Genomic DNA, 27,990 nt, shown 5'->3' with positions numbered 1-27,990 from the left:
ATCATCAAAAAATGTACAAATAATAAATGCTGGAGAGGGTGTGGAGAAAAGGGAACCCTCTTGCACTGTTGGTGGGAAAGTAAATTGATACAGCCACTATGGAGAAGAGTATAGAAGTTCCTTAAAAAACTAAAAATAGAACTACCATACGACCCAGCAATCCCACTACTGGGCATATACCCTGAGAAAACCATAATTCAAAAAGAGCATGTACCACAGGCTTCCCTGGTGGCATAGTGGTTAAGAATCCACCTGCCAATGCAGGGGACACGGGTTTGAGCCCTGGTCCGGGAAGATCCCACATGCCACGGAGCAACTAAGCCCATGCGCCACAACTACTGAGCCCACATGCCACAACTACTGCAGCCCGTGCACCTAGAGCCCATGCTCCTCAACAAGAGAAGCCACCATAATGAGAAGCCCACGTACTGCAACGAAGAGAGGCCACCGTTCACCGCAACTAGAGAAAGCCCGTGCACAGCAACGAAGACCCAACACAGCCAATAATAAATAAATAATTTTTTTTAAATAAAAAAAAAAAGAGTCAGGTACCACAATGTTCACTGCAGTACTATTTACAATAGCCAGGACATGGAAGCAACCTAAGTGTCCATCAACAGATGAATGGATAAAGAAGATGTGGCACATATATACAATGGAATATTACTCAGCCATAAAAAGAAACAAAATTGAGTTATTTGTAGTGAGGTGGATGGACCTAGAGTCTGTCATACAGAGTGAAGTAAGGCAGAAAGAGAAAAACAAATACCGTATGCTAACACATATATATGAAATCTAAAAAAAATTGGTTCTGAAGAACCTAGGGGCAGGACAGGAATAAAGATGCAGTCATAGAGAATGGACCTGAGGACACAGGGAGGGGGGAGGGTAAGTTGGGAGAAAGTGAGAGAGTGGCATGGACTTATATATACTACAAAATGTAAAACAGATAGCTAGTGGGAAGCAGCCGCATAGCACAGGGAGATCAGCTCAGTGCTCTGTGACCACCTAGAGGGGTGGGATAGGGAGGGTGGGAGGGAGACACAAGAGGGAGTGGATATGGGGATATATGTATAGGTGATTCAGTTTGTTATAAAGCAGAAACTAACACACCATTGTAAAGCAATTATACTCCAATAAAGATGTTAAAAAAATAAGAAAATTTTAAAAATAAAGAAATAAATTTTAAAAATAAGTAAATAAATTTTAAAAAAGAAGAAACTGAGAATGAAAAAAAGAAAAAAGAAAAAAGTCTCCTTCTCAAAGTGAAGACTTTTTTAACCAACCTGTTTAAAATTGCAAGTTTGTCCACCCTCACTGCCCTCCTATTCTCCCTTCTCTTTTTCTTCCTAACAATTAACATCTCTGACAATAAATAACTACACGCTTTCCTTTGTTTCCAGCCTGTCTCAATTAATATTAATATTTCTCTAATCATAGAAATTGTAGTTGATTCTTTTCATCTTCTGTTAGCTCTTGCTCCATGTAGGTATCTGGTTTTCCCAAGGCCCTCTCTCAATGGCCACATAGTGTGACAATACTCTATTACTTCCCCAAACCCCTACTGGATATGTAGGTTGTTCCTCTTCTGCTGTACAATTCTGTGGAAGGGTCAAACCCAATCAGAAATATATTCTTCCTGAACTCCAGATGCTTTACTTGATTACTAGCAGAATTTTGAGAAACTTCTAGATTGTAAAATGCAGGAGATTTAAAGCAGGGGTTAGAGGAGGTGGAAGCCACAAGGAGCCTAAGACTACATGCAAAGGTAGAAGAAAAACCAGGACACAGTATCAAGGAAGCCAAGAGGCATTTCCCCAGTGGCACAGTGATTAAGACTCCGTGCTCCCAATGCAGGGGGCCCAGGTTGGATCCCTGGTCAGGGAACTGGATCCCACATGCATGCCGCAAATAAGAGTTCGTGTGTCACAACCAAGGAGCCAATGAGCCACAACTAAGGAGCCTGCCTGCCACAGATAAGGAGTCCACGTGCCGCAACTAAGGAGCAGACGAGCCACAACAAAGACCTGGTGCAAACAAATAAATTTTTTTAAATAAATAAATTAATTAATTTTTTAAAACTTAAAAAAAAAAAAAAAAGTAAGCCAAGAGAAGAGCGTGACTGAGGAAGGAGGGGTGAATTTGCTAGCAGACGTGTGTGTTCTCTAGAGCTGTAAGACAGCTTGCTTTGGGGAGGACCAAATGAACCAGAGATCACAGATCCTTCTGCCTGGAGAATCTCCAACATCAGTTCATACCACAGGAATATATCTTTCTTGCCTGTATCATGAGCAGCCACTCGGGGGTAGAGGAAAGAGCTTATAATACAGCTTGTGACTTGGAGAGTGTGTCTATACAGACGCTCACCAGAGGACTGGGACAACATTAGTGGTTCGCACAAAGCCATGGAGCTTGGAGGGCAGGAAGCCTCTTCACCACGCATGTCATTTCTCCATCTGGGAAGAGAATTATGTCATGAAGACTCTCTCAACCCAACTCTTACAGAGAACCTGGCAGAGTTTTCTTAAACAGATGCCCCAGTTGAAAGCTCAATTGATGGAGTGAGATGTAAATGCCTAGCACAGTAGGAAAATACACTTAAAGAGAGGGAGAGAAGGAAAGAGATTGGGACTGGTTATCAAGAAGCCCAGTCCTGACTGTGTCCCTTCTTCCTTGGTGGCTCTGCCTCTCTGAACTTCAGCTTTCACATGTATAAAATTCGAGGATCAAGCTGCTCCCTCACGTCACCCACCAAGGATTACAGACTCTTTGAGGGCAGTGCTAAGTCTTAGCTCCTGAATCACACATCTAGGTTTGACCAAGAATAAAACGGCAAAATCAAATGGGCTGTGTTCCTCACCTAAATCATTCTTTTGATGGTTTCCTCATTTATCTAGGTAAGATTTCCACGTAGACTACTCCAGCCAACCTGCCAAAATTTCTCCCAGCAAGTCAGACCACGTTGCTGCTCCACTTATCACCTTTAGGAGCTAACTAGCTTAGGGTGACACCCAGCCTCCTCCTCATGGCCTGAAGGAGGGCCTTTCAGGATCTACTGGGCCTTCACTAACCCTCCCTGCTGCCGACCTCCAGCCCCACCCACAACCCCCACCAACCCTAAGCCGTACTAAGCCTCTTGCAGTCCCCTAGAACAGCCTGTTCTCCCTCACATCCACAGCCGCTATCTGCAACACCTTTCAGCCCCTGCTCCTTCACCCAGCTAGCTCCCGGTTCCTCATGCCAGGTGTCACCTCCTTCATTCAGTCAACAGATATATGTTATGCCCGGCACTCTGCTGGGTCTCATGATTATAACACTGACTGCTCTTATCACTGTGTATCCACAAACACTCCCCTGGACGTTTTTATTACAGCATCTGTCACCTTATAGCACTACTGTTTGTGGACACATCTGTCTCCAGCACTAGACCAAGCTTGCTGGGGAAGGATAGCATCTTCTTGGTTGTGGTATCCCCAGAATGGGGCCTGGCACAAAGTCAGAGCTCAACACTGTCTGTTAAGTGGTAAATGAGTTCCTGACCAGTGAGAGTAAGACTGTGCCTAGTAGAGGGCATGGTGAGCGACAGCACAGTGGAAAGAAGATCCTGAACTGCCTGTGTGACTTTGGATAATTTACTTGCCATCTTCATACACAAGTCTGTTCATCTGTAAAGTGAAGATAATTATAGTCGGTACCTATCAAGCTGTAAGGAAGCTTTAGTGTTGGAAAAGTGTTAGCACAGGGCCTAGCACCTAGCAGGTACTCAACAATGGTTAGCTACTAAAATTAGAGATGGGGATGAGCTTTCCTAGAAAATTTTTGCATCTATTAATATCATCTCCTTGCCTGGAAAACAAATGAACCCTGAATGTGTGTGAGGCCCAGATTTGTTGCAAAGGACTTGCCACTGAGATGGTGTTTGGATGTTAGGGCCTGAGGATTGAGGGCTTCTAGGGATATTCTCCCACCTGTGAGTTAACAGAACACCTATATCCTGACCCAATGATCAGAAGTTGACCCAAAAGAACAGACAAGCCTCCCAAGATGTGGTTAGGGGGCGTTGGGACAGTATACAGAAGCCCTTTGTAGAGGAAGGGGCTATGGCCATTTAAGGAATGCACACAGTTAAGTCTCACAGGACTTTGAAGGGGGATCCCTTCTGAATTGCATCTGAGGCAGGGAGGAGGGGTGAACCACCTTTTGAACTGTCAAGCCCCATCTCAGCAGCCTGCATGCCGTTACTTAGAACCTGCCTAAATAAAGCTACTCATTTTCCCCAAGGCTTCCCAGCATTTCCCAACCTGTTCCTCTGCTAGCCATCCTCATTAATTACCAGTGCCCATGCTCTCTGCGCTCCAGGCATCCCTGAGTGAAGGGGAGTTTGCCTGAAGGAGGCTCCACTGCCCAACATCTTTACTCTCTAAGCCCCTGGACTCAATATACTCATCTGATTGACATGCTAGAGGCAAAAGTCCAGGGGGCTCAGGTTGGATATAAAATGCTGAACTACCTTCAGCACCCTGGAAGCAGGGGACCTAATTTCACTCACTGAAGTACTTAATTTCACACATTTCTTTTTTAATTAAGCATTCCTGCTGCTCAAACCCTTGGGCCCATGCTACTTTCACTCATGGACTTGGAATAATTTAAATTAGTCTGGGTAAGTTAATATGTAAATCTAGGAAGACTGATGTGGGCATTGGACCATGGAGGAAGTGATTTGCAATGCCCAACGAGGAGCCTCTGTATTGGTCAGAAAAGTCAGTTTACTGTAAATAATTTGCATTTCAGATTCATAGAGCTTTTAGTGCTGGAAATTACCCCAAAACCTCAAGAAAATCAAGGGACTTATCCAAGGTCACATACCCAGTAAGAGTGACCAAGGTAGAACTGAACCCAGGGCTTCCTGAATTAAAATAATTGATAGCCTGTAATTCTCCTAGTGCTCAGCAAAAAGCAGTTCCACTAAGACATTAGGAATTTTAATTGGGGGGCAGGGGCATAGAGGAAAGCAACAAACATTTTTTCCAGCCTGTAATGGTTTTTCCAATAACATATTTTAAATATCTATTTGAACAGGCACAGATGAAAGCACATTTCATTGTTAAGGAAATTTTACTTCACTGAATTACCACAAAAATTTTCAAAGTGTAAGCTTGGGAAGCATGGCTTTGTTAAGGAACAAAAGGGGGAAGCAAGGTGTGTGTGGTGGGGGGAGTCTTGTAAACAGACCTGCAATGTTTGGGGACACTTCCTGCTGTCCCCCTCCAATTTGATACAGACATGCAGATCTTAGAATCTGTTTCATCAAACAAAGCCACAACTTCTCTAAACAGCTGTGGAAGAGGCAGGAGGAACCTGGGAAGGCAGGCCATCATGTCTGACGCACGGGAGCCAGGGGAGTGCAGAGGGGCTGGCAGTGTTAACCTTTAGGGGATATGTGGTCAATGAGCTGGAATTGTTTCACTAACCAATCCGTTAGTGATTCTTTTACCATATTAACCTTCCAAGTATGCAGGTGCAGTGTAGCACGGTGTAACACAGAATGGGCTAGTTCTGCATCAAATCTTTCCTACGTCTGAGTAGCTGTAAACTCTCTGATGTTAATTAGAAAACAGTCAAGAGTCTTTTTTCTTCATTATCTGCTTTCAACTCAATTCTATTTCCTGGAGAAGCAAAGAACATAATGGTCAAGAGCATGGGACTCTAGGGGTAAACCTTCTGGACTCAAATTTCAGATCTCCTGCCTCCTATCTGGACACATTACAATTCACTATGTCTAAGGAAATATTAGCTGTAAAACTGGGATAATAAGAGAATGTACTTAATAGGGTTACTGCAAAGATTTGAGGGCGTTAATATGTACACATACATGTGCATAATGTGTATATATTATAACAGATATAATATGTACACATAGTAGGTGTTCAAAATGTTACCAAATAATTTTTAATAATCTAAACATTTGCTTTTAATAATCAATGAAGATAAAGGTAGAGAATAGCAATATTCAATAGAAATATAAGGCAAGCCACACCATAAGCCACATATTTAATTTAAAATTTTCTAATAGCCATATTATAAAAAGAAAGAGATGAAATTAGTAATAAGAGATTTTATTTAACTCAGTATATCTAAAATATCATTTCAGATTTTAAAATGTTGAGATATTTTACATTTTTTGTAAAAAGTCTTTGAAATCTGGTGTGTATTCTACTTATACGGCATCCCTCAATTTAACTGGCCACATTTCAATTGCTCAGTATCCACATGTGACTAGTGGCTACGATATTGGATAGTACAGGTATATAAGGATACACACCCAGCTGTTAGTCTCAGCTACCTCAGGAGGCTGGCTTAGAGGTGGGATGGGGGAAGTAGCAACATCTCGTTGACTTCTACATCAACATGTAACAGTGAAGACATACGTCTTTAAAATCCAGTAAGTTATAAAAGAGTAAGGAAAAGAAAAACTAATCACCCAAAACTAATGTTCACTGAAACATTCATAGAAATATAAAGGAAAGCATTCTAATCAGGGAGTTAGGAGAACTGGGTTCTAGGACGTATGTGGGACCGTCAGAAAACCCTTTCCCATTCCTGGACCTCAGTTTCGTTATACTTAGTTTAGAACTGGATGATTCCTTATAACCTCCCAGTTCTTAAAATATATAAATGTCAGCCATTACATTTCTCCTATATTGCCTCTAAGAATCTATCAGTGGATGAGAACTCTCTCCTCACACCTGGAGATGGTTTAGCTGCAAGCAGAGGGACAGGTGGCACGAATTCTTGCCGTCTGTGGATTTCCTGACTATAAATCTGCCTTTGAAGGCATGTTTTCGTTTGCTGCTTGCTCTCAACGTTCCCAGCTCCAAAGAACCTACATTTACATCTGTACCCTGGTTCCCTCCGTGCCCCCTATGGTCACACACGCCCGGAAATGAAAAATGAGCCTGACCTTCTCACTCTCCCGCAGGAATGATTTGGTCCGAATGCAAGGAAATCTGGGAGGAGGGGCCGCGGGAGTACGTGCTGCACCTCTGGAACCTGCTGGATTTCGGAATGCTGTCCATCTTCGTGGCCTCCTTCACCGCAAGATTCATGGCCTTCCTGAAGGCCAGCGAGGCCCAGGTGTACGTGGACCAGCATGTACAGGACGACACGCTGCACAACGTCTCACTCCCGCCAGAAGTAGCCTACTTCACCTACGGTGAGTCGGCGGGGTGTTAGGCTACGCCTTCTGCTCCGCGCGCTTCCGGGGCGTGGCCAGGGGCCGTGAGCGTGGCTTGTTCCGCAGCTGTGGTTTGTAACATGGGTGGGGCCAACTTTGGTCGTTTCTACTGTCAAAGCAGACACCGACCACCCCGCCACCCTTCAAGAAAGTCCTAGTCCCTGCAAGACAACCAGCTGAAAAGAACGTGTAATTAGTGACTACGAGAAATGAATTGTTTTGTGTTGGAAAGGATGGATTTGTTTTCTAAGGGTTCTTGGAGCGTTTCTGTGGGATCCTTTTATTTATTTATTTTCTTTTTTAAAGAAATCTCATTTCTGATGTGGATCCAGGAGCTTTTCCTTACATATTGGATCGCTGTATTTTCTGCAAAAATAAGTCTTGCTTTCCCAGTTCAAAAGTTATTTTCTCATGGCAAGATAGGTTCTTAGAAGATGCCTTAATTCTTTCAAACCACAAGGCCATACAGTGTGAGATGCTAGATTGAATTTTTAGTAATAAGAGTTAAAGCGTCCATTTATCAAGGACCCTCTAGGTGTCAGGAACTGTATAGACATTTTACACCATAAACTCCAATCATTGCAACAGCCCCACAGAAAGGATTTTGTTGTTGTTGTTCCTATTTTATAGATGAAGAAACAGGTTTTCATGGCATGGCTTACAGTGTTCCCAGAAATACAGTACGGCCTCGGATAGCAAGGGATCCTGGTCCAACATGAAATGAAAACGATGCAGAATGGCATAGTGTTTATGTTCACAGGCTTTGGAGTTAGAGAGACCGGGATTCAAATCCTATTTCTGTAGCTTACTGTAAGGACTTGTTTACTTAATTTTTCTGACCCTCTATTTTCCCATATGTAAAACTGGGATAATACATGTCAGAAAGTTTGTTTCAAGGGTTAAATAAGGTAGTGCACATGAAGAATTTTGCACTGTGTTCTGAAATATTAAGTGCTCACTAATAGTAACAAGTTATTATCACTACTACCTCTGGGGTCATTTTCTGGCTCAATCACTGTAGCTTCTGTACTAAAAGAAAGATGGGTGGGGAGAAGAAACAATAGATATTTGTTGTTACTGGTAAATTAGCTGGACATTTCATAGGCACTCACTAGTGGCATGAAAGGTTTGAATGTCAAATGTCCCTGTTAGATGGAAGCCACGTGGTGTGTATGACCACAGAATCTTCATGATCAGGTACAGCAATGATCTCCAGAAGGCTGGCCACTTAACACAAAACTTGAGTTGCTGCCCATATTCAATGTAGATTGTGTTACGCAGATTATGTTACATGCAAATGTGGTAGGGAACCCTACACACACTAAGAAATGGAGAGTCTTGTAGTATTACAAATCATCCACTCTTCGTTTGTTGGTTTAGCAAATCCAGCCATTTTAAAAGCATGGGTTTGCATATTTTCTCCTTCTATGCTGCTCAGGGTTCATTAAGGAAAGATGAAAGAATCTTGATACTGCATTGAATACTTTTCTTAGGGCTGTGATTCAAGCCACAGTATTGCTCACTTGTGACTTCTATTCCTTTTCTGGATTGTATTAAAGTCTCACCCATTAAAGTCTCACCCAACCCAAAGCTTTGCACTTTATTGCCCCTGCATTGTGGTCCACCCTGTACCCTTGAAATCTTTTGCATCTCAAAGTGTTGGCGTGTGCCCCAGTTATGGAGGCAGGGCGCCCTCTAGTGGTCAGCCAGGCAATGGTCCCTTCCAACCTCTACAGCATCAAGTAGGCAGGTGTTTTTCAGGTTACAATAGGGCAATTTTTCTCCTAGAAACAGCTCCAAGGGGAAGAAAATCCCTTTGTCTGAATCATCAAAGTGCTGTTTGCTTTTACACCCATCAAAATTCTTACAAGCCAGTCAAAGTAGAGTACTTTTCACTAAAAGTCCTGGCCGGGTCACCAGGGTCTGACAACAGCTAAATCTATCTTAATAGATTATAGGCTTTTATTATTACGACTGAAGTTTAAGATGATAAATTATAGGGGAGAGAAAAAAAGGAATTCCTTTTGGCGTCTGTGTGAAGAATCTGAGTCCTATTTCATGTTATCCAAATGTGTTATTTATCCATGGAGGGCAACAGATATATTGGAAAAATACATTTGTTCCCCTTACTTGTCTTTCTGAGTTTTATGACCTTGATGAGAACATGAAGTCTGTAACTTTATATATTTCCGCATATAATTTAGAATGCACTACATGAAAGCCTGTGTCAAATGGAGGCCTGGCTCCCCTTACTAGAGATCTCTTACTGCTCTTTATTATTATAATTGTTTAACAGAGTCTAGCTTTGAAAATAAAGAACAAAATTCTTCTCTTCCATCTCCCTTGGGGTGCCAAGAATTACTAAGTAATATCCTTGCTATCTGCATTTACCTGGCTCTGAAAAGGACCCCATACCCCAAATCCAGTCTTTAGAATGGCAGGAATAATACCTCCTCTGTAGGGCTGTTGTGAAAATTACAGCTAATATAAGTGTAAGGGCTAATTTAGGTTTCTCTATGTTTCTCAGTTTAAGTTGCACTTAGTATTTCTCAACAGGGGCACAATTGACTTGTTCAGCAGGGCAGTCCTCATGGAACAGGTCTGTCTGGAGCATTGCAGGATATTAGCATCCCAGTAAGACTCCTACCCAGTCATTGTGACAACCACAGATGCCCCACACACACTCTGCCCCAGGAGGAAGGTTCTACCCTCACTTGAAAATCACTGTATGTCTTGACACATAGAAGGCAGCTTATTAAAGAAAGCTGCTGCTCCTTGCACCATTAGAACTACAATAGAAACACTTCACAGGTTTGCTCTGCTGAATGAATATACCCAGGGCAGCTCAGACCCTCACCAGTGACCACAAGCAGAATCTCCCCAGCACAAGACAGGTCCCAGGACTCTTGCCACCTGCAACAGGGATGTCATAGCAAACCTGGATGACTGGTCACCAGTTTTGGGGCCTTAGCTCAGTCAGGGAGCAACTCGCAGACACACGCTGCCTGAGGAACAAAACCCAAGAGCATTTTCTCAGGCAAGAACCTTCAGATTCCTGGCCCCCGTGTGAGCTCATTTGTTCTGATCTATGGCTAAACTTGTGGTTAGGACTTCATTCAGCCATTTAACAAACATTTATCAGCACCTGCTGTGTGCCAGACCGTTGTCCCCAGGAACCCCTGAGTGGCCTGCAATTTGTTTTCCAGCTAAGCACTTTACATAAATGATTTCATTTCATCCTTACCACATTGATGATATTATCCCCAATTTGCAGATGGGGAAAATGAGGCTTAAAAAGTTAATTGGACAGCCTCTTCAATAAGTGGTGCTGGGAAAACTGGACAGCTACATGTAAAAGAATGAAATTAGAACATTCTCTAACACCATACACAAAAATAAACTCAAAATGGATTAAAGACCAAAATGTAAGGCCAGACACTATAAAACTCTTAGAGGAAAACATAGGCAGAACACTCTTTGACATAAATTGCCGTAATCTTTTTTGATCCACCTCCTAGAGTAATGAAAATAAAAACAAAAATAAACAAATTGGACCTAATTAAACTTAAAACCTTCTGCACAGCAAAGGAAACCATCAACAAAACCAAAAGACAACCCACAGAATGGGAGAAAATATTTGCAAATGATGCAACCAACAAGGGATTAATCTCCAAAATATATAATACAAACAGCTCATGCAGCTCAATATCAAAAAAACAAACAACCCAATCAAAAAATGGGCAGAAGATCTAAATAGACAGTTCTCTAAAAAAGACACACAGATGGCCAAAAAGCACATGAAAAGATGCTCAACATCACTAATTATAAGAGAAATGCAAATCAAAACTACAGTGAGGTATCACCTCACACAGGTCAGAATGGCCATCATCAAAAAGTCTACAAATAATAAATGCTGGAGAGAGTATGGAAAAAGGGAACCCTCCTGTTGGTGGGAATGTAAACTGGTACAGCCACTATGGAGAACAGTAAGGAGTTTCCTTAAAAAACTTAAAATAGAACTACTATATTATCCAGCAATCCCAATCCCAAATATATCCAGAGAAAACCATAATTTGAAACGATATATGCACCCAAATGTTCACTGCAGCACTATTTACAATAGCCAAGACATGGAAGCAACCTAAAAGTCCATTGACAGAGGAATGGATAAAGAAGTTGTGGTATATATATACAATGGAATATTACTCAGCAATAAAAAAGAATGAAATAATGCCATTTGCAGCAACATGGATGGACCTAGAGATTATCATACTAAGTGAAGTAAGTCAGACAGAGAAAGACAAATATCATATGATATCACTTATATGTGGCATCTAATTTTAAAAAAAGATACAAATGAACTTATGTACAAAACAGAAGCAGACTTATAGATATCAAAAACAACCTTATGGTTACCAACAGGGAAATGTGGAGGAGAGGGATAAATCAGAAGCTTGGGTTGAACATACACATACTACTATTTATAAGATAGATGACTGACGGGGACCCACAGTATAGCACAGGGAACTCTACCCTGTGATAACCTATATGAGAAAAGAACCTAAAACAGAATGAATATCTGTATATGTATAACTACATGAATCACTTGGCTATATACCTGAAACTAACACAACATTGTAAATCAACTATACTCCAATAAAATTAAAATATTAAAATTTTTTTAAATGACAATAAAAGATTTTAAAAGCAAAAAAAAAATGTTAATCGACTTGCCGAGAGTCATATTTTACATACAGCCCCTGCATAGAAAGGCCACTTTCGACCTCAGGTCTGTCTGACTCTAAGTCTGTGCTCCTCCCCACCACCTCCTTGTGAATGGGACAGCCCCTGCTTGTGGAGCTCAAACACTGGGAAGGAAGATAGGATAGCAAGCAGCATGGTGAGTGTATGACAGGAGGGTACACGGGATACCGTGGGAGCAGAAAGGGGTACAGGGAGGCTGCCCCAGCCTGTGGGGGGCACAGAAGGCTTCCTGAAAGAGATGACACCTGAGCAGAGTCTTGAAGGGTGACTGGGATTGAAGTGAGGGGAGAGTGTTCCAGGCAGATGGGCCAGCATGTTCCAAGAGGGAGGGTGGCACCTTCGATGTATTAGGATTAATTTAAAGACAAGGGCAGGAATGGCAAGTGATGAGGTTAGAGGCCTCTAAAGATGCCTAACTGGTTTCTCTTCCAGAGCAGATCCTGTTGCCCAGTGAGTAACCCAGATTGTTTTCTTTTAGCCAGGGACAAGTGGTGGCCTTCAGACCCTCAGATCATATCGGAAGGGCTGTATGCGATAGCTGTCGTGCTGAGCTTCTCTCGGATCGCGTACATCCTGCCGGCCAACGAGAGTTTTGGGCCCCTGCAGATCTCCCTGGGGAGAACTGTGAAAGATATCTTCAAGTTCATGGTCATTTTCATCATGGTATTTGTGGCCTTCATGATTGGGATGTTCAATCTGTACTCCTACTACCGAGGTGCAAAGTACAACCCAGCGTTCACAACGTGAGTACCCCTTTGCTCTCTCCTGAGGGTCTCTCCGGGCTTCCCAGGGATCCTTGGCAGCCTCTTGCAAGTGTCTCCTCACAGAGACTCAGGTTTCCTTGGCATTTCTAAAGCTTAAAGGCAACTTTATTCAAGGGTGGTTTCGAGTTCAGGTTCTGGAGTTGGAAAAGCAGAAGAGCTGGGTTTAATCCTCACTTTGCCACTTACATACTGTGTGGCCATGAGCATGTTCCTTAACTTCTCTGAGACTTAGTTTCCTCATCTTTAAAATGAGGCAACTAATAATACCCGCTTAATAGGGACAGTGTGAGGATTCAATGAGCTGATTTAGCTGCCACACAGTAAATTAAATAAATGGAAGGAATTATTACTATTATGATTGGCTTAGCCTATGTTACCTAGAAAACAAAGCCCTGGGCAGGTCTTGCATGTCAATATTTCACTGGAGAGAGGGAGTTGTAATCCAAGTGAAATAAGATCAAAGGAAAAAAGAAAATGGCGTGTGGGGGGAGGGAAAGCACATACAGGTTGCTGACCTGGCCACCGTCTACCAAGACATACAACTTGGTCATCACAGACTTCTACAGTGATACATATAGTACTACATCTCAGAATAGCCCATCAGGATAGAATTAGATAATTTATCAGCCAGACCTTTTCCATCTGCTGTCTTTCATTAATCAAATTCACTCCACAGGACATTAGTGTACCTACACTTCTAGGTCCGCCCCCGGAGAAGCCATATCTGCACAGCATGGGAGGTAGGTCTGCCTGTGGGCACAGGTCAGCAGCTCTCCGTGCCTGGCTGGGCAAACCAGTGCTGTGCATGGGCACCGAGCAAGTCCTGCAGCACCACGTGCCTCAGAAGCAGCAGGGAAGGCCTAAGTGAGGGAGGCAAGAGGCATGCGGTGTGACCGAGAGGCAAGGCGCTGTCAGGCCGACTGACTTGGGGGTCCAGAAGGAGCTGCTGCAGGCAGAGCAAGCAATGCCAAGGCCTCCCCCATGGGGTGGTGTCGGAGCTCACTGAGCCTATGTCCAGAAAGACCCAGAGCTCCTCCTCTCTGGGGGATGCCAGGGGGTCTCCTGGAGGGCCATCAGTAGCGCTGAGCAGTGGTCTAGTAGAAGAATCTGGCAAATCTGAGTTTACACTGGCATAGGCATTTCGTAGCTAATGACCTTAAGCCAGGTCACTTGATTGATCTGAGCCTCACCAGGCAAGATGGAAATAAGACTTCTCACCCTTGCTCATAAATACCTTCACAAATAAACGAAGCGATTCTATAAAGAAGCGTTTCCAGTCCAGGTCCTGCCCCAGGCTCACCTGGTCCCAGAACTGCTCCCTGCCTTCATCAGGCTCCCGCCCAGAGTCTTGAGGGAAGGACAGTCAGGTCTCCAGCCACAAGCATGGCAGCTGGAACCAACAGGGCTAAGCACTTGCGGACACTGGTCCCCAAGAACCCCTGAGCAGCCTGGAATTTATTTTCCAGCCAGTGACAGTGGCGGAGCCGCACCGTGCAGGCTCCTTGGGCAGGTCCCACCTTGCAAGGGGCCTCCACTTGACCCTTCTTCCAGAGAAATCACCCTTCAAGGGACGGTCCATGACTCGAAGAATCCAGACCAAGTGCGATGGACCCTGCGCCCCTCAGCTCAGAACCGTGGAAAGCACTGCCCCGCCCGAGGAGAATTGCCCAGAAGGGTGGGCCTCTGGTGCTGCTGAAGCACAATAGCTGTTACTCTCTGAGGCAAAGAAGTAGTTTGTGTTCACAGAGAACAGGTGCCTGGCCAGCGCTGAGAAATGCACCCAAGGGGTGCCTAGCTCTGTGTCTCAGCACAGCACACACCCCCGGCTCAGGCAGACTAGGTTTCAGTCTGAGCTCTCCTCTTACTGGCTGTGTGACCTTGCGCAAGTGCTTAACCCCCCTGGGCATTCATGTCCCCAGCTCTGGAGTGAGAATACCAAGATGGCCAGCTTCACAGGATTGTTGTAAGGATCCAAAAAGAAGAAATCAGATTGAATATAGTGCTTGGCATATAATGAGCCTTCAATGAATAATAGTGATCATAATGGAAACGATGAGTAATAAGGAGGAGGGGGCAGGATGAGCTGTAAGAAAGGACACCTGGGGACCGACTGGCTCTATAGGACCTTTCTGGACAGGGGCCTAGCCTACCAACTGTCCACCACATCAGGCCAAGTGCATTAGTGGATCAGTTGGACCACTTTATAGCACTGCAACACTCAGTGATTAACTGTTGAAGGAATGAAATAAGCTTGAATCACCCAAAAGCAAATTTGCTCTGGATCTGCTAGAGGCAAAGCTAACCGTACACAGTGTGGGATGCATTGTTTATTGATGTCAAGTCAAGATGTCAGTCAATACACAAAGACTCTCACCCTCTGTGGTCAGGCCCTGATGTCCCTCCTGTGTTTCCAGTCTAGCACGATGTCTTGTACATAGCATTGCTCACTAAATGCTTCGTAAGCAAGAATGAGGGAATCAACAGGAGAAAGGAAGCCAGATTCGAGGCAGTAGGATAAGCAGTTGACTGGGAATCTGACCATGAGGACCTCTGTCCCATTACTCCTGCCCTGGGTGTTCTGTGCAATCCCCCTTCGCTCCCCCTACAAGGAGGCTGTACTGTCAGCCCACAGTCCCTCCGAAAGTTGGTAGCACGACACGTGAAAAATGATAAAGGGCATGACTTAAGAGCAGGGCTGTCCAGGCCACAGTTCTCAGCTGGACACAGCACAGCCAATCTATAAAGGGAGTCTCTGGGATCAGGAAAAGTCATGGGGAAAGGTAACAGCAGGAGGAAGGGCCAAAGCAATTGGCTTGTCCCATTGCTGGGAACTGAACGGAGCTTTCTAGACGTGAGAAACCCAACCAAAGAGGATTCAGGCTCTCCAGGATGGGCAAGGGAGAGAAAAAGGCGTGGCCGAAGCAAGCACAGTAAAGAAAGGACAGGATATTTATCGCCTTGGCAACTCCTAAAATGGGATGTGAAGCTGTGAATAGGATTTGATTGAACAGGAAAACAGTCAACAGAGCGGTGAAGTGGAGAGGAAAGAATGGATTTTTGTAAATGTCATCTCTTACCTTTTGACTGCTCTCTGGAGCGTATCGGTCCCCCCAGAGATCTTCTTTGTTAAGCAAAAAGCCACATGAGGATAAAGGATTCTCGTGCTTCAGGGGGACTCAGAGCTATTCTGAGTGCCAGCAGCGCTGATGATAAAGTCCAATGACTCCCTTGGAGAATGCTTCATAACAGCCCACACCCAGGCTACCCTGCCCAGCTCAGGATCATCCCTTTGGCCCACCCCCAGGGCGCCCTCTGTCTGTGTGTGGAATTTATAGCTTTAGGGTAAGATGGTCCTCTCAACTGCTTCTATAGAGTCAGAAGACTCAACGCTACAGAAAGGAAATTTGGGCTGGAGCACACTGCGGGTACCCTTCCCCTATCTTTGCTCCCCTCAACCCCACCCCAGCCATGTTCAAGGACAGCTTGGGTCCCTAAGGGAGTCCACTTTGAAAGTCAGCTGTTAGGAACCAACAGACAGCTGTCTCACAGGAGCCCTGTTCACCTAGGGGTGTGGGCCCAGGCCAGCTCACAAAAGCCAGTCCCACCTGCATCCCCCTCAGTTACAGTCCTGTCCCAAATGGGAGGGGGAGAGACGTCCTGGGACAAAAGGAAAGAGAAGAAGAAGGTTTCTCCACCAGCAACAGACCCACAACCCTCAGCCAAGCCCTGCCCTAACCTCCAGGGTGTTCCAGTTCCAGAAGCACCGTACCTCCCTCCCCACCCCCAAATTCCCATCCCGTCCACCTGGCAGACCTCAGTGAGGGGAGGTAGAGGAAAACAGACAGATTGAACTAATTCTGCCCAAGGTATGAATAAACACACAGTATGAACAGTCTTCACTGAGACCAGTGTTTCTCAGACCACACCAGAATCATCCAGGGAGATGGCTAAACCTGAGTCTTCCCGGACCCCACCCCTTAGAGAGCCTGGTTACCGCCTTTCCAGGTAGGCCTAGAAGTCAGCACAAACAATCCACTGGGGGATTCTGATATAGGTGGTCTTAGGACCACACGGTGAGAAATGCTGATCTGATTCTACCTCATCATTACTCAGATGGGGAGACAGACCACGCTCAGCTCTGCGCATTGAAAAACAAAAAGAGCTTGTTAACCTAAGTGAGTGTGTTATTGATAGGATTTCAAGCTCTGTGCAGTCAGAATACGTAGCCAGATTCCAGCGGAGAGCATGGTCTGCAGTCAAATCCTAGGAGCAGTTAGGAGGCAACTTTCCAGCCTCCTCTCCCTTCAGAACCAAAGGTCTGGTTATGTTTCACAGCTGCTTCAGTGTGGGGGGCTGGCGTGAAGGGAGGAGCAGGAGAAGGGGCACGTGTGCGCACAGGTTATTGGGTGGTGAGCTGGGCCTGCCTGCGCATGGCAGATGGGCACCAGCTGGCAGCTCATTGTCTCTAAGTCACTTCTATTAGAAACTGCAAATGACCAGAGGTGAGGAGGAGAAGATGTGCAGACCAGTTTTATGCTCCCAGAGTATAAAATCTAAGTGTCCTGAGATGGGCGTAAGGAAGTGGAGGTGAAATCGCCTGAAAATGCATTTTCTTTCAAAAAGTCTTAAAGTTCTCAATTCCAACTGTTAGAAATTTTGTTCTTATTGGGAACATACCTTTGATTTTTATCATGGAAGTCAGTAGACAAATAGGATTTGCTTTATGCAGTTTTGTTTTGTGGCCACCTTTGCCGGAATGCACATGTTCCATAGGCAAAGGCTTTCTGCTTAGAGATCATATGGAAACCTCGAGGTCCAGCACTCTAGTTTCAGTGTTGGAAAAACAGAAACAAAAATCCTTGGCTCACTAATGAAATACAGCTGGGTGAGAATGTGTAGGAAAAGGGTGGCCTTCCCTATACTCGGACTGGTGACCATGACAGGACAGGTACACAAAGAAGAATGGGAGGGGCTGGGGGCAATGAGGGGACCCAGAGCAGGGAAGTGAAGGGCTCTCTAACATAACCCAGGATAGGCTCCTGGTCTTCTCTTTGGGTGAACTTGGCCTCCCCGACTTAATTTTGACTGGAGATTAAATGTAGGCCCTGGGCTTCCCTGGTGGCTCAGTGGTTAAGAATCCGCCTGCCAATGCAGGGTACACTGGTTCAAGCCCTGGTCCAGGAAGATCCCACATGCCGCGGAGCAACTAAGCCCGTGCGCCATAACTACTGAGCCTGCGCTCTAGAGCCTGCAAGCCACAACTACTGAGCCCGCATGCTACAACTACTGAAGCCCGTGCACCTAAAGCCCGTGCTCCACAACAAGAGAAGCCACCGCAATGAGAAGCCTGTGCACCGCAACGCTCATCACAACTAGAGAAAGCCGGCATGCAGCAACGAAGACCCTACCCAGCCAAAAAAATGTAGGCCCTGACCCTCAAAAGATGATCCCAGCCAATTTTTTCTACAGGCTGTTGTGGAGTCAGCTTCATAGCATAGCCGGGTTGAGACATTGCTAATCAAAAAATACCTCTCGTAAGGTTATTCTGTTCCCCAGGAATCATTTTAATGGAAGGAACTTCAGCAGTGCTAGGCAAAATTAGAAGCTTCTATTTTCCATGACAGTCATGGGAAATTTCCATACCCTACGGAGAGACTCATATGCACACCAGGGGCAGAAGGCACTGACTCAGCTCCACCCACCTCAGTGGGGCTGCAGGAAAGCCAGTTCCTCCTTCCAGTGAACCTGGAGATGGGCACTGGGGCTGAGGCAGAGGCTCCTTGAGACTCTGCCCACACATACACCACCCCAGGACCACCACACCACCCTGCTGTTGAACAACTCATGACAGACACATGATCTGCCCTCTCGTTTAATCCACACAACAACGGAATGACATTGATACTACTACCAAGAACCTGAAGCTCCGTGAGATATTGGACTTGCCCAAGACCACAGAGCCAAAAGAGGATTTGAACCCAGATCTGCATGGCTCCAAGCCCGTCCTCCACCTGTTTACCTGAAATTCCCCCACTCCCATACCAGGGCCTATGCTCTAAGGTAGAAGCTGAGTGCCTTTAAAAGTTGTGTCGGGCTTCCCTGGTGGCGCAGTGGTTGAGAATCTGCCTGCTAATGCAGGGTACACGGGTTCGAGCCCTGGTCTGGGAAGATCCCACATGCCGCGGAGCAACTAGGCCCGTGAGCCACAACTACTGAGCCTGCGCGTCTGGAGCCTGTGCTCCGCAACAAGAGAGGCCACAACAGTGAAAGGCCCGTGCACCGCGATGAAGAGTGGCCCCCACTTGCTGCAACTAGAGAAAGCCCTCACACAGAAACGAAGACCCAACACAGCCAAAAATAAATAAATAAATAAATACATGTCAATTCATTTAAAAAAAAAAAAAAAAAGGTGGGTCACTTTCCTGTGACACTAAATTCTAAAGAATAGCATACTAAATTCAGATTTTGATTATCATTGAGAACCTGATGATTCTACATCTCAACTCTCAATAATCAGCCTGTGATTGTCCCCTGGGTAAAGCAGGTTTCTTTTCCAAAGTGTGCTCATTCATTTGACAAACATCATGAAGCAGCTACTCCATGCCAAGTTATGTTTGGCCCTGGGGTCAGAGAGATTAATAAGACAATCTTCCCATCCCTGAGGAACGCGTAGACAAGTAGGGAATTACAAAAAAAAGGGGGGGGAGGGGGGTGCATCAGTTATTTTACACCATGTGATCATCATCAAAGGGTACTTGGGCGGCACGGTGAGGAGGAAGCACTGAACTCTGCCTGGCAGGGTCAGGGAAGGTTTCATGGAGGGGGTGACCCTAAACAGAGGGTCTTGGAGGAGGATGAGGAGGGCATTCCAGCCTGTTTAAGGTAAAGGAGCAGGGCATTTTTAAGTGAAGGAGAAAGCAGCTGCTTCATTGCCCAGATATGGATTTGTTCAGATGTTTCAATGCCTCATAATACGTGAAAATTTTCTTAACAACAACAAAAGCCGCTTCCAGTGGCAGGGTCTGGGGAAGGGACAACAAACACCATGTCTGGCCACAAAGGTGGCAGGAAGAAGCCCCTAAAGCAGCCCAAGAAACAGACCAAGAAGATGGATGAGATAAGGTATTCATGCAGAAACAGAAAGAGGAGCGGAAGAAACTCTAGGAGCTAAAAGCAAAGGCTGAGGGGAAAGCCCCATGGCCATGGTGCAGGTAAGAAATCTGCCCAAAAGTCAGCTCTTCCTTGTGCCTGAGGCCATGGTGATCCTTATTCCTTTCCTGTTTAAACATCTGGATTCCCTGCCATAACATCTGTTGCCACCTGTAGCTGGAATGAAGTGTTGTCTTAGAGCTTATGGTACATTTAAGAATAAACTTTTGTAAAAAGAAGAAAAAAAAAATAGGCAAGTAGGTGAGAGTTTAGGGAACGGCAGAAAATTCAATCAGATAATCCAGCAGGAGCCAAATTGTGAAGGTCTTTTAAGTAAGTGCCAATAGGGTGCTAGAGTCTCCAATGAGGCCTTTTTAAAAAGAGGAAGCATGGTCGGATCTGCCCTCAGCAAGAACGCTGCGGCAATGGTGCGAAGGATGGGTTGGAAGGGATGGGAGAGGATGGGAGGGGATGCCCGAGCTTGGTGCTGGGGGTTTTATGATGAGTAGAAGCAGTGGGGATTCCTCCCCTCAAGGAACTTGCAGACTGGTTGGGAAGACAGATATTAATCAAATAGTCACAGGAATGAGGGCTCGCTTACAACTGAGCAAATGTTGTGAAGGAAACGGAGCTCCAAAGGGAGCTGATAGATCCATGAAGAGGCTGTGGACAGAGTATGGAGGAGGAGGCTGAGGAGGTTAGAGTGGATGAACCACGGTGACTGCCTGCACGTGGCGGGGGGTGCGGAGGTGGGGAGAAGGAGGATGTTCTCCAGGGTTTGACATCGGTAAGGCCCTAAAAGGATGTGGGGAGGGAATCAAGGAGAGCATGATGGGGAAGAGGGCAAGGTCCCAGCGATCCAGGAAAGATATAGGGGCCTTGACCTTCCCCAGGACCCATACCCAGCAGAGCTGAAGTCAAACACTCAGATCTACCTCCCAGAAGCATGGGTGAAGTGGTCCATATCCTAAAGGACTGCAGGAGCAGTGGGGCCTTAAAGAGGGCCCATCCTCAGCACCAAGGGACAAGCAGAGACTTGCTGAAGGGGTGAATGGGGCCCTTAAGCTAAAAATGCCATGTTGTGTTTTACAAACAGAAGAGCCTGAGACTTCCCTGGCCCAAGGAAGGGAGAAAAGGGAGATGGTCAGGTGAGCCATACAGGCCCAGAAACATCCAGAAGGGAGTGATGAGCCAGAGGGGCCTTCTGACAGCAAAGGGCCACAGCCCCAACAAGGATCCACCTGCAGAGGAGGTCCCACTAGGGCAGCCAAGGCTGGATTATACTGTCTGCCCTCATAAAACTCACTATAACCAATGGCCAGTTAAGAGAAATCAGCACAGCATCATGGGACCGTGGCTTCTGCCGTGTGCTTTGTGCTGAGCATGCTGAATGTGTTTGTAGGTGCGAATGTGGAATGGAGTCAGCCTCCTGGGCTTTAATGAGGAGAGATTTTCCCAGGATCCTGGGTCCGTGTTGAAATATGGGCATCCCTGATACAGAAGCATTATCATCATACTTTATCATATTTGAAAGTTATAATCTCACCTTTCATCTTATGAATTCAAGTTAGGCATAAGGGTTTGGGGGGAATGAGAGAACTCTTTATACCCATTTTCATGTGGAGAAACTAGCACAGAGAGGTCTAAGACTTGATGGAGGAGATGGCAGTGGTCAATGCTGGGGTCCAGGTCAGGCTCATAGAGGCTGGGCATCTGGAAATGACCTTTATGTGTCAAAAAGATAGTTTGGGTCTAATGTAAATTCTTATCTTCACATAATTCTCCAATAAGTGATAAAAATATAGATCTTTCCCTGAGCTACTTTAGAATGATTATACCTATTATAGCAGACATTCTACTATCATATAATGTTTATTTATACCCTCTCCTCATGTTTATTCATGACATGAATTTTAAAAGCCTGGTACCTTTGCACTTCTGGAACAGGCTGAAAGCCCACGAAGTTTTGAGGAAAAAGACCTGATGGTACATAGAAAATGTGCTCTTTTGGATGAGGCCTTCACAGCATATTTGCAGGCACTCCCCTCTATCTTATCCTTAAGGGACTCAAGTCCTCTGTCTTATTCTCAGACTGACTGTAGCATCTTAAACGGGGAAATTCTGACCTTTTAGTCACTAAAATTCAATTCTAGGATGGGAATAAGGTTTAAACTGTCATTCTTCAAAGTGACAGTGACAGGAAACTGGACTGTCCAGGGTTCGCTCTAGAATATTAACAGAAAAACAGCTGTTAAGTGGGTCTGAGGCAAGCTAAGACCACATCACCCCGTGCCTCAGTTTCCCAGCTTCAACCATTCATTGACAAAAGATGTTTCCTGAGCCCCCACTGTGAGCCACACATTGTTCTGGGCACTGATGGCAGAGCCATGAGCAAGTCATGACCTTGTGGAGGTCACAATGCTCCGTGAATGGGAAAAGAGGGAAAAGAGGCAAAATAATAATGATGATGATGATGATGATGATGATGATAAACAAATAGACAAATAAGAACATTTTAGGTTAAGTGCTGACAGCTAGGAAGGAAATAAAATTGTCATGCAAAAGAATAATTAGAAAAGGACCTCCTTCAGACATTGTCGGAGAAGGTTGACCTGACCATGTGACAATTAAGTTTAAAGTCTAACGGATGAGAAGAATGAGGAGGGGCCATGTGGAGAGAAGGGGGAAGGGCACTCCAGGCAGAGGGGCAGGGGCACAGCACCCCGAGTGAGGGGCGAGCCAGAGTGAGGTCAGAGGAGCCTTGGCTAGGTGACTAGGTTTGACTGTTAGCCTATGGAAAGCTGCTAAAGGAGAGAGGCAGGATCTGATTCATATTTTTAAAGGATTATTCTGAGAATTGATGGTAGGGTATGAGAGTCTTTCAGGCACTGTGCCAGGCAGTGTTTTATGCACCTCACAAACATTCTGTTAACTTATTTAATCCTCACGACAAGCCTGTGAAGTAGACATTATTGTTTTCCCATTCTGCAGCCAGAAAAAAAGAGGCACAGCGAGGCAAAGTTATTTAGCAAAAAGCTCACAGTTAAACCCAGAACCTGTACTCTGCGTTACAACAGCCTCACCTCAACACTGGGATCAGGAACAGGGAGTCAAAATATGCAACGGGGACTCATTCATTCAAAGGACAATGAATTTATTTAGCACCTTCAGTGTGCCAGGTTCTGCACTAGGTTTGGGGTTTCAAGGGGGAAGAAAACATAGCTCTGCCCTCAAGGAGCAACCGGGCTATCAGGGGGAGAGTTGGACCCTCAGTGTGAATAAATCCGGGCTTTGTGCATCCCAGTTCCTTGGCCCTGATTCTGGGGCCAGACTCTTCTACTTCTGGACCGTCTAAATCACGCCTCATTTAGGGCCCAGGATAAACCAAGAGGTGATTCAGAGGACCATGGCAGGGGTGAGGTCCAGACTTCCTCAGGCATTGGATGCTCTTGCCCTGACTGCCCTCAAGGCTGGTCCAACTGCTCTCAGTCTCCAGGTCTGGGTATTAGAGAAGCAGAGCCCTGGTGCGGGGGTCTTTCTAGATTCCAAGCACCTGCTAGCAGTCCCCACTGGGATGGCAAGTGAGCATTGTTTCCGCTTCAGCAGAACTCTAGCTCAAGGCTAGCTATTGTCTTTGAACTTGAGAAAACAGCCTTTCAGGAGCTGAGCCTCCTGCTTAATTTGAGGCTGCTACTTGCAGATTTGGGTAGGTAACCCTGAACTGAACTGTTCGGGGTGGCGGGCAGAGTTCCATGACACTGAGGGGAGGGCCTCATGGCATCCCGAAGCAGCAGCAATTTCCATAACAATTGCCCCAAACCCTCGCCTTGTTAATCCGTTTGTTCTCTGAGGCCCATACACAACTGCCTCTTCAGACAACCTGTTATTAAAGTCCTGTTATCCAGGCGAGACAGACCTGGTAGAGAACGGATTACCTCGTTCCTGCCTTCTGCATGATAAGTCAGCCCCAACCTTCCCACACACACACACCCCCGCCGGGTAAGAAGAGGGTGAATCACGGTCTATTCAACATCACTCTCAGGCACTTTTTCCCCTTTGACTTCATTAGGAGCAGTTCTTATGCTAGGGTGGCCTATTGATGAAACCTCAGCCCCTTCCACTGCAAGGCAGAAGTCAAACAATCAAAGACAGCACAGGCTGGAGAAATCAGAAAGGGGATTTGCATGAAATCAAGGGTTGGTGATGATCCTTGCAGATAGGAAGGAAAACGGGCCTTGTTCAGAAAAGTCAGTATGCAGCTGAACTGTTAACTCCATTCAGCCCTCTGTGGAGGCACCTGAACGTTGATGGGGTTGTATGAGCTCCTGGGTAGGGCAAGGCGACCGGAGCATCCTTGCCCACAGCCTTGTAGCACTGGCTCACACCAGTGTGCTTGCTTTAGACTGGGACCTCCACAGAGACAAACAAGTCCTGTGCCCCCTGCATCCTGCTCTGTATGGTGCCTGGCACATAGTTGGGAGTTCAGTGAATGTTTGGCAAATAAACACATGAATAAAAATAATAGGTACCATTTATTGGACTCTTACTATACACTTTAAATGGGTTGCTCCATTTAATCTTCACAGCAACTTAATAATAAGGTACCATTATCGCTTTCATAGATAAGCAAACTGAGGCTCAAGCAGATTTTGTAACATGCCCAAGCTCACACAGCCGGTACATGATGGGGCTGGGATTTGAACCAGGCATGTACCTTTGCTTTCTTACTCCTCCGGCTATCTCTGTGAAGATTCCTGTGACTGACACAATTGGAGGAATCTGTGGCAAACTTGGTAGAGAGCCAGAGTGGGTGGGAGGAGGATATGGAACCAGCAGCCACCATGCCTATCAGTAAAGAACCTCAAATTTAGCCTAGAGACCAGCTATCTGACAGTGGGGACTTTTCGTGAGACAAGTGGCTTCACGGTGAATATCATCTACGTCAACTGCAAGATACTTTCTTCTTGAAAGACTGTCCCAGACCTCTGCAGTGACTGGTCTTCTGCACCATGCCCTGTATCCCATAGCTCCTGAAAATTATGGGTGATGACTGGTACATGACTCAGAGAGCATCATTACCTCACAAGACATTGGGGCTTGCTCCAGTGCCCAAGCTCTTGGGATGAGGAATGTACTACTCACTCCTCTCCAAGGCCAGCCTTCTCTCTAAGCATATATTATTATAGGTTTCCAAGGTCAATGTAACACAATGCAGTGAGGACATGTTTCACTTATTTCCCACTACATATTAAACCAGAAGACACCACTAACCTGACCTATCAAGTTACTTGTGGAGCTCTTGTCACCACAAAAAGCATCAAGTTTTCCTGAAAGGTTTTGTCCTCCTTTTATTTTTCAACAAGGATGTCTGTCATTTCATATTGATTTATAAGAGCTCTTTATGTAAGAAAGACATCATCCATTGTCATATGTGTTGCGAATACAAATCCTTTCCTCAGTCTTTTGCCTTATATTTTTACTTAATATGTTTTCAATATCTACAAGTAAAGTTTTATGTGAGCATATCTTTCAAACTTTCCCTCTGTAGTTTTGAAACCTCTCCCAGGCCAAGATTATATAACTACTAATATTTTATTCTGGCTTTGAATATGTAATTTTTAAACATTAAATGCTTCAATTCCATTTAGAATTTATTTAGTTATATGGTTTGAGCTATGGATAAAATAGTGTATTGCTTACCACTTAGCCCAGCTAACTGGACATAAACTCAGCCCATAATGTCCCCTCTGAGAAACAACAACAGCAAAAATAGTCTATTCAGTTAGTCCACTGAAAGTTCATGTCACGGGGCGTGAGTACAAATGAAAGTCCCAAGAGACAGCAATAGTGAATCTAGCCATTATGGATGATCCAAGACAATGAACCCAGCTTTTCCTTAAAGGAAGTCTTTGTTACTGCAACTCATTTTGCCCCATGATAAGAGGAAGCAAGGGCTATAGACACTCCCTAAAGAACGTAGAAGAGTTTGTTAAAAAGGCACAGTTTGGCTAAGATCCCTTCCTGCCCAGCCTGATGCAGAGATTATTGCTTTGGAGGGGGGTTACTTCCACTCAGGCAATCCCAGTGAGTCTGGGCCACTTGTAATTAGATTCTCCTGGAGGTCATGACCAAATTCAATTCCAGAGGTGAATCCTGAAGCTATGGAATAGAAATGAAACAGGTGTGCAGACTGTCTGACACCCAGACAACAAACTGAACAGATCAGCATTCCAAGCCTTGGGGGTGGAGGTGGGGTGTTAGAGGAGGGGCAAAGGCATAGGTTTAGGGATCTGTAAATATTCTTCTTTTACTGGAACACGTACTGCTTAGTGGGCTGGTTCTGTCCCCTCCAGATTATTAACACAGAATGCCTAAGGGAAGGCACCAGGGATAAATCACAGCTTAGTAACAAAATTCATAGCAAGAAGCAAATGAGAACAAAACGCATGCCGAATCTAGGCCATTTTCCCTATTCAAAATGCAGAAGGTTTTCCCTGGATGTGTTCTAGAATTGCTTAGAATTGCTTGCTTCATTTATGTCAGCCAAAGGTTTGTGGGGTTTTCCAAGGTAAAAAAGGGAAAATGAATTTCTGTTAAATGTCCCTCAGTTGGATGTATTATCCACTTCTTAAGTTGTTCCTGGTAAGTACATTATCCTGGACCAGTATCTGTCTGCCCAGCCCCTCCCTTGGACAGCGTGTCCTCTGGTTTTCACCTGACCCTGCTAGGAAGGGACCAAGTATCAGAGAAATTATGTTCTGCCATCTCCTTTCAGTTTTGATTTGGGGCTCATTGAGTGGTTTTAGATTCTCTCTGCCACTGTTCCCTTCCACTAGGGTGATAAATGAAAGATTGCTTCTTAATGGAAGGCAATACCTGCAGTGAATCATGCCCACACATTGAACGGCATCTTTTTCACACAACATGGGTGCTGCATCTCATGTGAGGAAACAGTTTTCCCCCTTTCTCAGAATAGCATCAGGAGCTGGAGCTCTAAAATAATAGCTCGATACCCAGTCTTTATTTCTAAACCCCTAACTAAATTCCTGCTTACTAAAACTAAGATAAATTAAATATTCCAAACTCACAGATTTAAAAGAAAACAAAAACAAATAATGAGAACAAAAACTCAGTTCAGTGTTCAGTTTTCAGACTCTGAGATGCACAGGGAATGAGCAAACAGCTGGCTAGACACACACACTCACACATACACACACACGTACACACACACACGTACACACTCACACACACACGTACACACACACACACGTGTACTCTCTCTCACACAGGAGAGCTGAAAATTCATGCAAGTCAGTGTTGCACTTTTAGCCAAAGGGACAAGTACTAGTATTTTTGTACATCTTGTCAAATAAATGCCAATCCTTAAAAAACGCTGATTTTTTTCCCGAGATCTAGCTAATCCTGGCCATTTGTGGGTAAGTGCTAAAAATCTGAAATGTTAAAGAGAAAAAAGAAAGTGCTTTCTCATAATAGGACCCAAACTCTGGATGCAAACTAAAAGCCCTGCACTTAACCATTCAGATATTATCACACACAGGCATGTTCTAAACCACCCAACCAAAATCCAGTTTTCTAACTGAATTCTGTGTCACAAACCTGATATAGGGTCAGAGCCACAAAGTATAGACTGTGAAACGTGCTTGGATCTTACTCTTAAAACCAGTGTATTTGGTGACTTGATAATCTCAAGTGTCAAAGAGCAGTGTCCTAAAAGCCAGCTCTTCCCTGGGCAGCCCTTACAGTACATGCAGTGTCTACCTTGAGTGAGCTGCAGGGTGAGGTTTGGGCAGTTACCTGGTGAATTTGATCAACATGGACACATCAGACTCATCTCTCTCATTCCTGAAAATTCATCCCCAGTTTAGAGCACCCGATATATGTGGCTGGAGCCAGGATGGTGGTAAAGCATAGTGGTTAGAAGGACCTGCTTTTGAAAACCTCTGACATGCCTGGATTTGCACCCACTTGCCAGCTGAGTGCTCCTGGGAAAGGCACGGAAGGCTCTGAGCGTCAGTACTTCCATCTGTCAAATGGAGGGAATAAGCCAGCCCACCACAG

The 27,990-nt window shown here is 45.1% G+C and overlaps 1 protein-coding gene across 5 annotated transcripts in view; it reads left to right on the top strand.

Moving 5' to 3' along the window:
• The window catches only part of TRPC7 (transient receptor potential cation channel subfamily C member 7), a 126,211-nt gene that overhangs the window by 81,483 nt on the left and 16,738 nt on the right, over positions 1-27,990 (top strand). For all 5 annotated transcript variants that reach the window (XM_007172189.2, XM_057540739.1, XM_057540738.1 and 2 more), the window contains 2 exons: positions 6,980-7,213; positions 12,477-12,741. In XM_007172189.2, the coding sequence (XP_007172251.2) occupies positions 6,980-7,213; positions 12,477-12,741 (499 nt within the window). The remainder of the gene's footprint in view (positions 1-6,979; positions 7,214-12,476; positions 12,742-27,990) is intronic.

The sequence above is a fragment of the Balaenoptera acutorostrata genome, chromosome 2 (genome assembly GCF_949987535.1).
Source record: "Balaenoptera acutorostrata chromosome 2, mBalAcu1.1, whole genome shotgun sequence".
Classification (NCBI taxonomy): domain Eukaryota; kingdom Metazoa; phylum Chordata; class Mammalia; order Artiodactyla; family Balaenopteridae; genus Balaenoptera; species Balaenoptera acutorostrata.
The sequence above is the reverse complement of the archived record's forward strand: the minus strand, read 5'-3'. Positions and strand labels throughout refer to the sequence as shown.